General features: G+C 34.4%; 1 protein-coding gene across 1 annotated transcript in view; it reads right to left on the bottom strand.

The window, feature by feature from the left end:
• Positions 1-8,482: 8,482 nt before the first annotated feature.
• Positions 8,483-14,029, bottom strand: part of TTLL7 (tubulin tyrosine ligase like 7) — an 85,298-nt gene continuing 79,751 nt past the window's right edge. The window contains exon 20 of the mRNA XM_012442692.3: positions 8,483-13,520. Coding sequence (XP_012298115.2) covers positions 13,400-13,520 — 121 coding nt within the window. The 3' untranslated portion in view covers positions 8,483-13,399. The remainder of the gene's footprint in view (positions 13,521-14,029) is intronic.

Genomic DNA, 14,029 nt, shown 5'->3' on the forward strand with positions numbered 1-14,029 from the left:
TCTAAAGATCTGTAAATCACGAGTTTAATAAGTATAATAAATCATTTGTTACAGTTATTTTTAAGACTTGACCTTATTGAGTTTTAACTGATATGTTTTGCAGGTACTCCTGCTGTTATATGGAAGCAATATAAGTTTAATATTTAGTTACTGCAACCTAAGGACACTTTGTTTTACTGAAGTATGAAAACTGTGAGTGGAAACAGTGTCCCTAAAATAATTAAACCAAGACTTCAAGCCACGGAATACAGCAAAGTTTCTAATTAAGGTTAGTCTTTGAAAGTTCAAAATTTAGTGATGAAATTTTCAGGCTTCCATTTTATGGTCAAGTGTCTGTTGTTTATGTTCAAATAACTGTCATTACACTTAATAGTAGTAAAATCTTAAAGAAAATTTCCTGACATACCAGTTCTCTTAAAGTTGGATATTATGTACCTTAACTATCTTAAAACAAAATTTAAAATCCACCATTTACACTTTTAAAACTAGTGCAATTTTTTCTAACCTTTTTATAGTAGATAAAGTATCCTGTTGAAAGCCATTCTGACAGGAAAAGCAATGTCAATTTTTAGACACTCATAAATGTGGACCATAAGTGAAATCATAATGAAGTAACATATTGTGCATAGAAAATAACTAAAGACAGAAATATGATCTCTATAGAATGCTGCATCAACTGCCATAACCCAAACTAATCACTGCACTTCATCAATCAAGTTCAGAAGCAGATAAAGTAATAGATTCCTAAGTAACATACGTACATGACGCTACTGCTTACAATGTAAAATGGCCACTTCGATGTATTTTGTTACGTGTGCTTATGTTGCTCTCTCTTGGTGGAAAAGCAGTACTGTTCAAACTGATTACCACTGATTTTTTTTAAAACTTTTTTAAAGGTTTTCCTATTAAGAGAACCAGTTTGTTTTGATACAGTATTTTCAACGCCATTTGCACAAATTAAAGTGCTAATTGCTAACCTTAGAACAGCTATAACTACTTTAAATAATTCCGAGTTTCTAAATTGATGTGAATTAAAAGCCGGTTGGAATAAACACTGAAATGTTTTCATTTGTGCACTCCCAGGAGATTTCATTTTGTAATAAACAAAGTACCAAACAAAATGAAGAGCAAGAGGGTATTGACTGTAAGAATTCAGCTCTGAAAACCTGATTTACTGAAAGGAGATGAAAACATTGGTAGAGTCTCCTAAGTGCTCCACCCATTTATATATTTGCAGAAGCAAACTATGATTCATTTTTTTTAAAAAGTTACTGGATAAACGTAAGTGGTGGTAGAAGTCCAAACATGTAACAGAAAAAAATTTTTTGTGATAACCGATTTTAAGATGAGAGCCAGGGGCACGCTGGAGCTAGCTGGTACCAGTTTGTGAGAGTGACTGTGCACATATCTTCCCAAATCCATGTTCAGTGACATAATTTTGACAGTTGAAATCTGTCATGGTGGGAGTTTTTACACTACAGAAATTTGCAAACATTGTAAGTAAGGTTTGTCTTTTTGTGCTTGTTTCACTTTTTATTTTTTGGAGGGCTGGTTGTTAAATATTTACCAGCATACCATTAGAAATGCCAAAGAACACGCCAAAAAGAAAATTAAAAATTTTTCCTAATTGCAATGGATATAAATGCCAAATAAACGACTTCTCAGAGGAAATCATTACATGCTAAACATTGTGTAAGTAAAAGTAGTGCTAAATTTAGTGTAGTACCTTGAAACAAAAGGACATCTTTTCCCTCTTTTTAATACACTTATAAATCAAACAATATATAGCATTTATGGTCAGAATAGAAAATATTCACAATGACCATTTCCTTTCTTCCAAATTGAGAGTCTTTCCAGAGAGAGGCACTGCAGTTGTATTTCTAACCAGTTCTCTACAGTAGTCAAAACAGCCTAGTAACCTTTGGGAAATTGTTAACTTAGCCAAATACCACACTCACAGTGAAAAAATGTTTTGTATGCTGCTGTATTTTAAATATGAGACTGGTAACATAAATGTCCAACAGCATGAATGAAGATGTCAAAGAGGGAAGCAAAACGTTTGGCAAAGTCTTGAAAATGATGTTCCATAAGCCAAGCCCCTCATGTGCTCACTGGGTTACACTTGCCTTTAGAAGAAGGCAAGACGTGGGAACGTCTTCCTTTCACTTGGGAGATTTACCCATAAGTTTAGAGAAACAACTGTTATGGCATTTAAAACCTTAGAGAAGGACCTCCTATCTAGAAGACATGAGAGTTTAATTTCTGAAACATCAAAGTCTTCTGCAGCTCGTATATGTCAACAGCATGAAAATGAACTCATAATGCATGGTCTGGTAGCTTGCATTTGCATTAGGTACAGTGCACTGTGTGGGGAGGATTATCAAGAGAAGGTTTGATTGATTATTATTCCAGTTCTGCCTATGCCCCCAGGACCCACTTGAAGACATTATACTTCAAGGTGACTATTCCTTTGAAGAGAATATAATATCAATTAATTAATGATTACATATAAATAATGGAAAGAGTCTAATTGAGCGATAGTTCAGCTAAATAGCCCCAACAATGTCACCAGCAGTCACAGCACTGCTGAGCAACTGATAAACAGTACCAGCCATGGAGGGCAGAAACAGAGCCTTTTAAATTCATCTTTTTATGTATTTCCTCATAATGAAAGCCAATAACAAAAGCATGTTTTACATGAAAAGATGTTTAAAAAATATAATCATTGAACAGCAAGAGTTGTCTGTTTACACAAACACTAAAAACTCAAAATAAAAAGACAGCTGATGATGTAAGTTTGTTTCCAATTATTGGCAGAAGGACAGAAAGATCATCATATCAGTAACATAGAAAGAACCATCATTCTGCAAAGAACAATCAATGGAAATGCAATTTTCAATGTTACAAGTCATTAAGCTGAAGATATAAGAGAATCATCTTTAAATATTATATGTAATCAGAATCTGTTGTAAAACCAGATAAAAAATAACTTTGAAAAATCTGTACTAAATCAACAAGGTATTTATTTAATAAAATAAAAACCTGACCTCTGGGTACAGTCATTCTGAAGTCTCTATCATAGGGAATGAAAATGAGACTTCCTCTCTTAACTTTAGAAATACACAAATCTTTATAACAATCTGATGGGTACCATAATTATTGTCCCCATTTCACAGATAAGCAAAATGAGAAACAAGAAATTAAGCAATTTATACAAGGTCAGCCCATTAGTAAGTGAGCAGCTGGGACGTAAACTCTGGCAGTTTAGCTCCTGAGTCCAGCCTCTTAGCAACTACATTACACACCTCTCATCTGGATGACAGATAAAACTAAAAAATTCAGGAGTCCTTTCTAAGCAAAGAGATTTTAGCTGGATTTTGGAGGTAGGTTGTCTTTTTTTTTATTATTATTTTTGCCTCTTTTTATTATATGCCTTTATTGATAACCTAAAATATTAGATGTGCAATTCTGCCTTCTGTTAAGCAAATGACCCATTATACCTGATGTCCATAAGGGCCATTCCATATGGAAACCAGAACCAGTCCCTTAACTGTTCATGCTAATAGTTAATAAAACATTTGATAGAATTCCTTACATATACCTTTGTTCTTTAGCCTTATGACATTTCATAGAATTATTTATTTAGATGACTTTTGCCTCTACTAGAATTTGAACTCATGGAAAGTGAGGATGTTATTAATAATTTGTTTCTCTGTTATCTAGCATAGCAACTGACACACTGCTGACACGCAACACATATTTGTTAAAATGAAATTACATGCCACAAAGAGAGCAAGCCTGAAAGAAACAACCTTAGCCTGCATATTAAATGCACAGATAATTGCCTGTTTTATACTAAATGCACTTTTTAACAACAATGAAAAAAAATTTTAGACTGTTTCCTGACTTCTTTCTTCCTCATGTAAAATAGGTCAAAACGTCTGAACGATCCTTTCTCAGACAGGTCTCCTGAATCTGGATTATCACCATGTCACCCGGGGAAGCCTCTGGTCCTAACTGGCCTGGACTCTGAGCACGCGTCCTGACTGCTCTCCTAACACCTGCCACTCCCAGGCCCTGCCACTCCCAGGCCCGGCCACTCGCCGTCTCAGCGCCCCCTCGCGGCCCTTCCCAACCCACCCACCTCGGGACCTCTCAGGCCTCCTGGCTCCGTCGCGGACCCTACACGTCCCAGATCCCGCGCAGGCCCACTCGGGTTCCAGCCACTGCCTGGGAAAGCGAAGGGCCAGCCCGGGTGGTTCTTCCCCAGGCCCTCCGGGGCGTCCCGGGCCGCACCGGCCTGGCCCAATGGCCCCGGGGAAGGCGTTGACCCAGGGACCGCTGTCCAAGCGGCTTCCCCCGGGCCGGCCCGGCGCGGCGCCATGTCCCCGCCAGCCCGGGGTAGCAGCTCGGGAAGGCTGTTATATGTCGTCTTCCACGTCCATTTTCACACCGACAATGGTGACGCTAACGAACTTATACCTCGGCTGAGCCCCGCCGCCCACTCCCGGGGTACGGGAACTGCTCCAGGCCTGAGTTCCGCGAGGGGCCGAGCTTCCCTGAGCCAGAGGCTGGCACGTGGGCCTGTGCTTCCCGACAGCCCTGGCCCCGCTGCCTGTGTACCAGGGGAGCGTCTGGAAGGCGCCGCGGCCTCTCTCTCCCCACGTGCCCACTTGCCTCTAGGAACTGGTGAGTTACTTCAGTTGTATGTGCGTCTCCAGTGCCACAATTTAGTGTGTACACCAACGGTGTTATTGAATAGATGAAGATGATTACCACCTGGTAATGCGTTTAGTTAGTCCCATTCTTACAGAACCTGAAACTCAACGCTAACCACCACCCTCCCACCCCTACAACCAGACTTAGAATCACAAAGTAGAATCTTTCTGATCATCGGGTGAGTTTGGGTTTTTTTAAATATGCAATGAGGAAATTATACTTTAGAGACTAGTGCTTGTTATTTTCCTCACAACAAAACTCTCAAAAGTTGGCATTTATTTTTAGGAAACAAAGACCCTGTTCCACTCAGCTGGTCGATAGACAAACCAGGATAGAACTATGACCGGAACCCACATCTTCAGCTTCCTATTGCAGCGTATGTTCTATTACATAAGAAAAATAGACAATAGAGGATAAGTAGGACGCTAAAGAAGCGAGGAGAGAATCCACTGTTTCTAGAATCCAGTGTTTCTAAGGAGCTTCATTTTATTTTCCCAAAGCCTGGAGATTATTTGGCAAAGTGTGACGATGCTATGCAGCTCTTTAGAAATTTGTAATTACTCATCTAACAAGTACCTAGCTTGGATCTGCAAATTGCTTTGGAAATTTCTAGCAAGTGTAGGAAGAAGCCAGATCAACATTTCTTAGAACATTTCAGGTCCTGAAGTGAGCCTCTTGCAGTTTACCCGGACATATATTCTCAAGAGGTTCTGAGTAGCCACAGAACTTAGAGAAGTTGTCATTATTTACCTGCTGCTCAGAGAAACAAGACACTGACTGTGGGCCAATGTGCTAAGAAAAAAATTTACTCCAAAAATGCAAATAATGCAGAAGTGCAATCTGCTTTTGCTGTTTCTTATAAATATAAAAAAAATTTTCATTAAAACAACCAAAAAATAGGCAAGATTTACCCAACACCTTTAGAAAGAGTAACGTGACAGTGCTTCACATGGGGAAAAGTGAAGCTGAATGAGATGAAATTTAGAAACTGAGACATGGTCAGGAAAAAACAAGAATTCAAAAAGCAAACAAAAGTATTATATGACTGAGAAACCCGAGGCTAATATATGAAATTAAGCTAATATCTGAGGTATCTACTGATTCGTTTCAAGACAAGTCTGGCTTCTGTTTGGGAAGAGTCAAACAGTGGAATTAGCTAAATTTGCTTATTTTTTAAAAATCCCCTCAATTTCTTCCCCAAATTTGAGTTTCCCTTTGTACTTCTCACATTACGATGTAGAACATTTACTGAACAAATACCAATTTGGACGAAAACGATATTAGGTTTTGATGATCTACCTATTTTTAGCCTAAGGACTAAGTAGTTTTCTGAATTCACATTTTCATCATTTTAATGAAAATGAGGCAATATGCTGAAATGGTATTTTTTTAGATTGTATTAAGGTTTATAGACCTAGATTTTTCACATACACTGTGTCATATACTTTTCCTCTAAATCCAATATATTATGAACACATGGATAATGTTTTTACTGCTAACAGCATGCTGCAGGTTTAAAAATTTATTGTTTCTTGACCTTTTTCAATTTATTCCAACACTAATAGCAGCATAGTTGTAATAGGACAGAACTTGACTAAATATATTAATATACAGTTTTATTATCCAAGAATTTGGACTTGCACATCCTCACTGTATGTTTCTATTACAATATCAAAGGCTGAAGGCTGCCTTAATAAAACATTTCAAAAACAATGAGTGTCCATTGCTGTGCAACAGTCAAGAACTACTCAGTCTACAAAAATCCTAGTATTTTTGATGACTATATAAAGGAGCTCAATTTAGACACTATGTGCCATCAGCATATACTCCCTAAATATACTGAATAGTGGTATATTATATTTTTAAAGAGGGAGATTAATTTAGCAGTATTTCACATGGGACAATACAAAATGGAGTTTGACCAAATTTCTTAAGGACTAACAGGTTGCTTAAAGAAAACTTAAGACACAGAAAAAATGTCTGACTTGATAAATACTGTCTCTCACAAATGTGACAAACTCTGAATAAATTCCAGCTTTAAAGGAAGTAGGTCAGCCACAAACAGGCGTTTTTGTTTTGTATAAGAAGATACTTTCAGATGGCCAGCAAGTGTTTCTAGATATATCCCGTTATTATGCAAAGCTCTCATCTGCTGATGGACGACTTCAGACACTCATTAAAAACAAACTTTTATCATATATGACCCAATAAATGATTAAGATCTATTCATAAGTGCTTGGATCACATTCTGGCTACATTCTTAAGCATTTTGCATCTTCATATATCATGATTATGTTGCAAATATCTAATATAATGCATGCTTATCATTAGGATTATTTACCTCTGGATATCCTTCCTGGCCTCAAGCCATCCCTCTGAAACCCTGGTTCAAATATTCCCCTGGAAATGACCAAATTCTCAAGTGACAAGTTCAAGTAAATTTCTTGCACTAGACTTGTCAGTGTTCATATTTATACCACCAGTGTATATTTGATAAATACATGATTAACTGTTTTGATTACTTTATTAGTGAATGAATTTGTGAATTTTGGTGTATTCCAAAGTGTGCTCAATAGAAGTCTAGTCCTGGGAGATGCACTGCAATAAAAGATACTATGTTGAAATTTTGGGAACTGATGCATGTTCCTGTCCCTTTCTGGAAAAATCTCAATGTATCTGAGGACACTAAAGACTCTCTGAAGTACTGAAAGTAGAGAAACACATTCCACTTTTATACCCAGTGTTTTCCATATTTACCTGACCATGGCGACGGGCATCATTGTCACCATATTGTATACATACCTGATGAATGATCATTAAAAGATAACTCTCTCCAAGTTAAAGATTATCTTATTCACTACAAAAGAACCAAATGTTTATTTTAAGGTACCATATAGTTTTCTAACACTTCAAATTATTCAAGATTATATTATAATTTTAAAAAGATTTTCATTCATTTAATTTAAAATGAAATTTTATATATATATATAATTAAAATTATTTTATAAAATAGGGAGATAGCAAACTACCCACATTGGCCTTATCTTTAGCAGCCACTGAAACAAATCAATTCAACTTTAAAAGCCTGTATGGACTATTTTAACTTTATAAAAATAATAATGAATTTTTAAAAATATATTTAAGTGTCAATTGTTATACCATTTGGTTATCAATTCCAAAAAGCAAGGCATACATGCATTAACATTCCAGTTTCCTAAATTTTTATCCAAAATGCATCTTTTTTTAAAGGAAAACTATTCCAGACACTTTATACATAATCATCCTAAAGAACAATGGCACAAATAGCAATATGATATGCTTTTTTTTTTTTTTGAGGCTTAGTGTTCTAAGTTTTAACAATGATGACATTATAAATTACTGAAAAAAACGAACTTCATAGCTGAGATGCTGACATAATTCTAATCAGATTAGTAATACTTTTGCTATAATCCATGGCGCTAAAAAGATGTAAAAATGTAATTTCTAAATTTTAGAACAGTCGGCCTTCAAGCTATCTATGAGAGGAGTTGACACCGATTTTGTTGACTTGACCTGACTTTAACAGCAGGTAAAGTTATCCCCATAGTTCTATTGCTGTCTGTACACAGTAAAAATTTCTGTAAAAACATATCGTATCACTCTGAAACCTTAATTGGGAGTCAATCTCTTCTATTACAAAAAACCATGTGTGTGTGTATGTGTGTGTGTGTGTGTGTGTGCATGTGTGTGTGTAAGGAACAGAAATAAGCATTTGATGACATACTGTAGTTTTCTTATGTTAAACTTTTTTTTATTATAGTAACATACTGGAGTAATTGAAATAACTTCACCATACAGATAATCACATGCTGGAGCATGACAATGCAACACTAATTGCACACGGTATTGACATTTCAAGCACATTTTCTGTAACAGCATTTGCATTCATATACAGGTAGTAAAGCACATGGGGATAATTTGAGTCATGATTTATGTTAGCAAATGTATTGCTTTCAAGGTAATCCTCACACCCAGAATCTTCAGCAAATCCATTAATATTCAAATGTTTTAGCATGTACAGTAGTTACTGTATGAACTGAATAGATCAGGACCAAGAATTGCTGTTAGCCTTTGAAACAGAAATATCAGTGTCATCTCATTTTTTTTGTAGGGTAAACCATCTTACTAATTTAGGAACTATTTGGTCCATTAATTAGAGTTCTACTTAGATGATACAGCACAGTTAATGTAGCATGTGTAACTTGAATAATTTTTCCTCAATATACCATATACCCATTTATGACAAGGCCCAAAAAGCACCAAAAAATGGCAGCAATCTCAAAGTGTGCAGTAAATTTTAATATACCAGTTTTGGTTGCAAGACTTACTTGTAGCCATGTATCTGGCTTTATATGGATCCAGAAAATTAATGCATTTTTAGGCATAGAAACTTCAACCTGGTTCTTAAAAAAAAAATCTCAGCAGACAAACTGAACTTGATGCAACAACATATTTTATCTATGTTTTATTATTGCTGAGGCAAAACCACACCACCATAAAATGCAAGGAAAATCAATGTCTAAAAGGCAGGAATTCTCTTTTCTTGGCTTTGTTAATACAAAGGTCAAAATTTCACCTTTGAACTAAAAAAGAAGAAATAAAGAATAAGCAGTGTAAGTAACAAAATTGTCATCATGAATATATTTCTAAATTTTTATTTATTTATAAGTCAACATTAGCCCAAAATAGTTAGATAACTAATACGGCCCTTGAAAATTTAAATTTCTTAACTTAAAAAGAAAAGCAAATTTTCAAAAAATCATCAGGTTACAAGAACACAATTAATTGTACAGTTATACATTTCATTGTTTAACCCCCTAGGACCATGTAAACTAAGACTCAAAGTTTAAATTAGCATCACAGAACAGAAAAGGAAAGTTTTCTGTCACTCTTGAGGTATTTACTATTTTTTTAAAGTATATATTTAAGAATGAATCAATGTTTTACAGAAAAATCAAATAATGGTGTTTCTGCAGCTATCAATCATTGATACTTTTGAAAAAGTAATGTATATGTTTAGAACTAAAGAAATTTTTTAAACAATTAGTACTTTGACATCCGAAAGAAGAAAGTATTTGGATTATTAAAACATCTAAAATTTCAAGTTATATACAAAATTCCATACCCATATCCTTTACAAATTAAAAAGAGAATTAAAACGAAATTTTTTATTGATGTCTAGAAGCTATTATTACCTAGTTGGGTATAAATATTAGATGAAAAGAAGTTTAGGTTTCTTCATGTGGGTTTGATTTGATTTTAGTTTTAGGGAGGAAGAAATAGTTGAAACTGATTGTGTATTTAGATATAATTTTGACATACAATAAAATTTGTAAAGATCTTTGCATCTTACAGATAACCAAGAACATTCAACTATGTTCTAGGCAGAGTTGCCATTGCCATTTCTATATTTGATCCTGTTACAACTTCATTTTTAAATATTTAAGGTAAATGCAATGCCACTAAAATAAAAATTTGTTGCTAGTAAAATTAATCAAAATATGAATCACAGTAGTTCCTTCAATAGATTATATAGAGTGAATGGTAACTAATCTACAATGCTGGATTATACAAGTGAAAACTAATTTGCAGTCTCAGACTATGTCTGTAGGTAATGATTTAAAATAAAAAGGTTGCTTCTTAGACAATTCTAGAAATTATTCAAATCTTGCACAGTTCTAGAAAGCATTCCAATCTTAGATTTACTGAATGAGCAGGGATATGTTTTTCTACAGCAGAATAAAAATATGCTTTCATTGTAAGTAAGCCAAGTTCCCCTATTAAAAACCTCTGGTAAGATTAAGTTGTTTTTGGAGTTTTCAGATAAAGCTATTTTCTCTCCTAGAAAAGGGAGTCAGACCTGTACCATCATTTATGCTGATATGTTTTAACCTATGAATAAAAAATTTATAATAAAAACTGGGAAATAATTTATACCTCTAAAACATTTCCATGGCCTCCCGGGACTACCATGGTTTATTGTTGTGTCTTCTCTTCTTAGTTGCTCATTAGGGAAGAGCACTGCCGCAGACACAGCCCATAGCATACCAGGTAGTATATATAAATAATGAACACAAGGCTTTTATTCGCAACTTCATCATATCAAACTAGATCAGTCTAAATAGGCAAAGGAAGGCAATAAAATTTGAACTCTCAAAATAAGGCCAGATATAAGTAGCTAGAGAAATGAAATGTACTTGTTGAAATCAATTTGTTGGGTAGTTTGATGTATTTAAATTTACTCTCAGAGTTTAAATTTTTGTATGTTTGCATGTCTGAGTGTGTTTGTGTTTTCTGGGAAAAGCATTTCTCCTAGTGATGGACATTCTTATTTTTTGTTTCAAATAAAAATTTTGCTCTTGTACAAAAGTTGCAAAACACACACTCTAGCAAACCATTTGTGATTTAAGATAATGCAAAATGAGTGGCAAACTGGACTGATATCATAGACACTTAAAGATATATATATATGTCTTCATACATATATATATATATATAGTGGCCAAATCATGAATTTAAAAGAAAAATGAACTCCATGAAGACTTATTAATTGTTGATCATTCTTAGGTGATTCTGTAGTATCCCAATTTTTTGGCATTATTTTTTCTAAAAAATCCGTAACACATTTAAGAATTTACAAAATGGAATCCTAAACAGTGTAGTCACTGTAATTTCCTTCATTCTGATACCCTTATTCTCTTCTTCCACAAAATAGCAAATTCTTCTTTGGGATGCACACAGCTAGGAAAAGTACCAAATATGGATGTTAGGTAGTCATAAAGAATCAAGTAGCTAGCAATAATTTAGGAAAGAAACAAATTATTTCAGCCTAAAAAAGACTCAGAAGATAGCTTGAAAAGCAAAATACATCTAACTTGTAACTTTGGGTTGCCAATTATTCCAGCTGTGAATTAAACCAGGCCAATTTGCCCCTCTCAGTTCTCCTTCCTTGGGGCCATTTCTTGAAATAGCTTTTAGAATAGTAAAAGGAGGTAAAACATTCATGAATTTGGAAAATAATTAGCAGCTGGGAGAAAATAAAACTGTTGGGGGAAGAAGTTTAAATAAATTCTAACAAGTGATGGTTGCACCGATCCGATGATTTCAATGTCAAGGTAGTGCTGCTTATATTTTTATGGAAAACTGAAAGCTCATTCTTGGTTTTAAAAAAGGAACTGCTGTGAAGCTCCTGCATAATAATTTTGGACAAGAAGAACACTTCGTTCTCTGTTTTGATTTTTAAAAAAACCCTCAAGGGTACATTGATGACTTGTAATATGTGGTAATTAAAATCTTCTATTCACAATCCTTTAATTGTTTTCTATGGTGCAATGAGAAACTACTGTATTAGACTTTGCAAGTTGGTTTCAACCTTGAAAGATTTATAAAAATAAGTTTGTCTCATTATCCTATGACACTAAAATGTCAGCTCTTCTACTTCTGCAAAACAGGAGAAATTGAATTTAACCATATGTTAAACCCATCAAAGATACATTTTCCAAATAAAAATGAGTGGTATAAAACATAAAAACCATATAGAAAGATTTTGATACCACCATTTTCTGTTCCTTTATGTGATTCTCTATGAAAAGTAAAAATGAAAGTTTACATTTTATTTTTAACCCACTGGATTGTCTTCCATTTTATTTATTTTTATCTTCATTTTATTTATTTATTCATTTATGAGATGGAGTTTCACTCTTGTCACCCAGGCTGGAGTGTAATGGCATGATATTGGCTCACTGCAACCTCTGCCTCCCAGGTTCAAGTAATACTCCTGTCTCAGCCTCACAAGTAGCTGGGATTACAGATGCTTACCACCATGCCCAATTTTTGTGTTTTTAGTAGACGGGGTTTCACCATGTTCGCCAGGCAAGTCTCAAACTCCTGACCTCGGGTGATCCACCCACCTCGGCCTCTCAAAGTGCTGGGATTACGGGCATGAGCCACTGCACCCGGCCTGTCTTCCATTTTAGATCATAATAGATCTCACTAGATCCTTACCGAAAATATATGTTATTACAAGCAGCTAAATTTCCACAAAGAGAAATAAAAAGGTTGGAGAATCAGGTTATGACTTTTCTAGTACTTTACAGTGTGCTATAGTAATGATAAACCCGTTTTAAACTTCTTAATCTTATCAAGCAACACCAGGTTTCTAAATCTTTTTGTTTCATTTAAAATGGCTACTATATATGAGAATTTTTAAGGTATTATACTAAACCCTTTTTCATGTCAAAAGGCATGTTATCTAGAAAATAATTTAACACTGTAATGGGATCTTCAAGATCAATTTGTTTTATATACTCTGCAGCAAAAATAACATTTCTAGTAGGAAGGAATTAATTATAAACCTAGCAAGTTCCAGACATTCACATATTTGTGTAAACAATTTTAACATGGTTTATTACATTTCCAGAAAGGTTAAGTCTTATATTCCATTTTCTGCTAATTCTTCTTTCATATATTATTTAATATAATAAATATGTTATTTGAGTGCATATGTGTATATATTTTCACACATATATATGTCTTATATACATAAAACAGCACTTAATGGTCATGTTCTTTGCATGTTCAACTTCAGGAGAAAAAAATGAATTGCTATTATATATAACCAATGGCAGTCTTCCCTTCTGTTTCACAAATGGCCATATCTGGATGTAAACAAGACATTGGAGCGAGTCATTCCAGGTGAATTGTACTTCAAGTTGTAGGTCGGTGTTCTCAAGAAGAACTGGGTACTCCCTGGTAGTAAATACCTAAAAATGATAGTTAACAAATTAGATTTGTACAAGCAAATTATAACTAACTCTCTCACTAAAGGATTATGTGGTTAGTAATTTACATATTCTATATAAGAAATGTTACTGTAACAAAAATGCAATTAATATAAAAAGATTTCCTCCCCCAGACTGTAGGAAAGAAGGAGAGAAGAATCTTATATAGATACAATATATGATGTTAGTATCCCAAGACTTCCCATAAAGAGCCAGTGTACTCAAATGTTGTGAAACTGTTTATGTGGCTAATGTTAATTTAGAATTCATCATCAGTCCTTGGAAGTAATATGTGGAGTCAGTCAAATATTTCTTTAAAACATGTGATTTGAGAATTTGACTAGCCATATTAACAATAATTGTTTGTTTCAAGGGAGGCAGAACCACTGATTATAATTTAATAATAGATCATTGATGTATTATTACTATTACAGGTAATCTAATAGAAAAAGTTAAAGATTAACATTCCTAATTAGAATATAAATTTTCTA

Source organism: Aotus nancymaae, unplaced genomic scaffold, assembly GCF_030222135.1.
Source record: "Aotus nancymaae isolate 86718 unplaced genomic scaffold, 86718_ANA_hifiasm-v0.15.2.pri h1tg000007l, whole genome shotgun sequence".
Lineage (NCBI taxonomy): Eukaryota > Metazoa > Chordata > Mammalia > Primates > Aotidae > Aotus > Aotus nancymaae.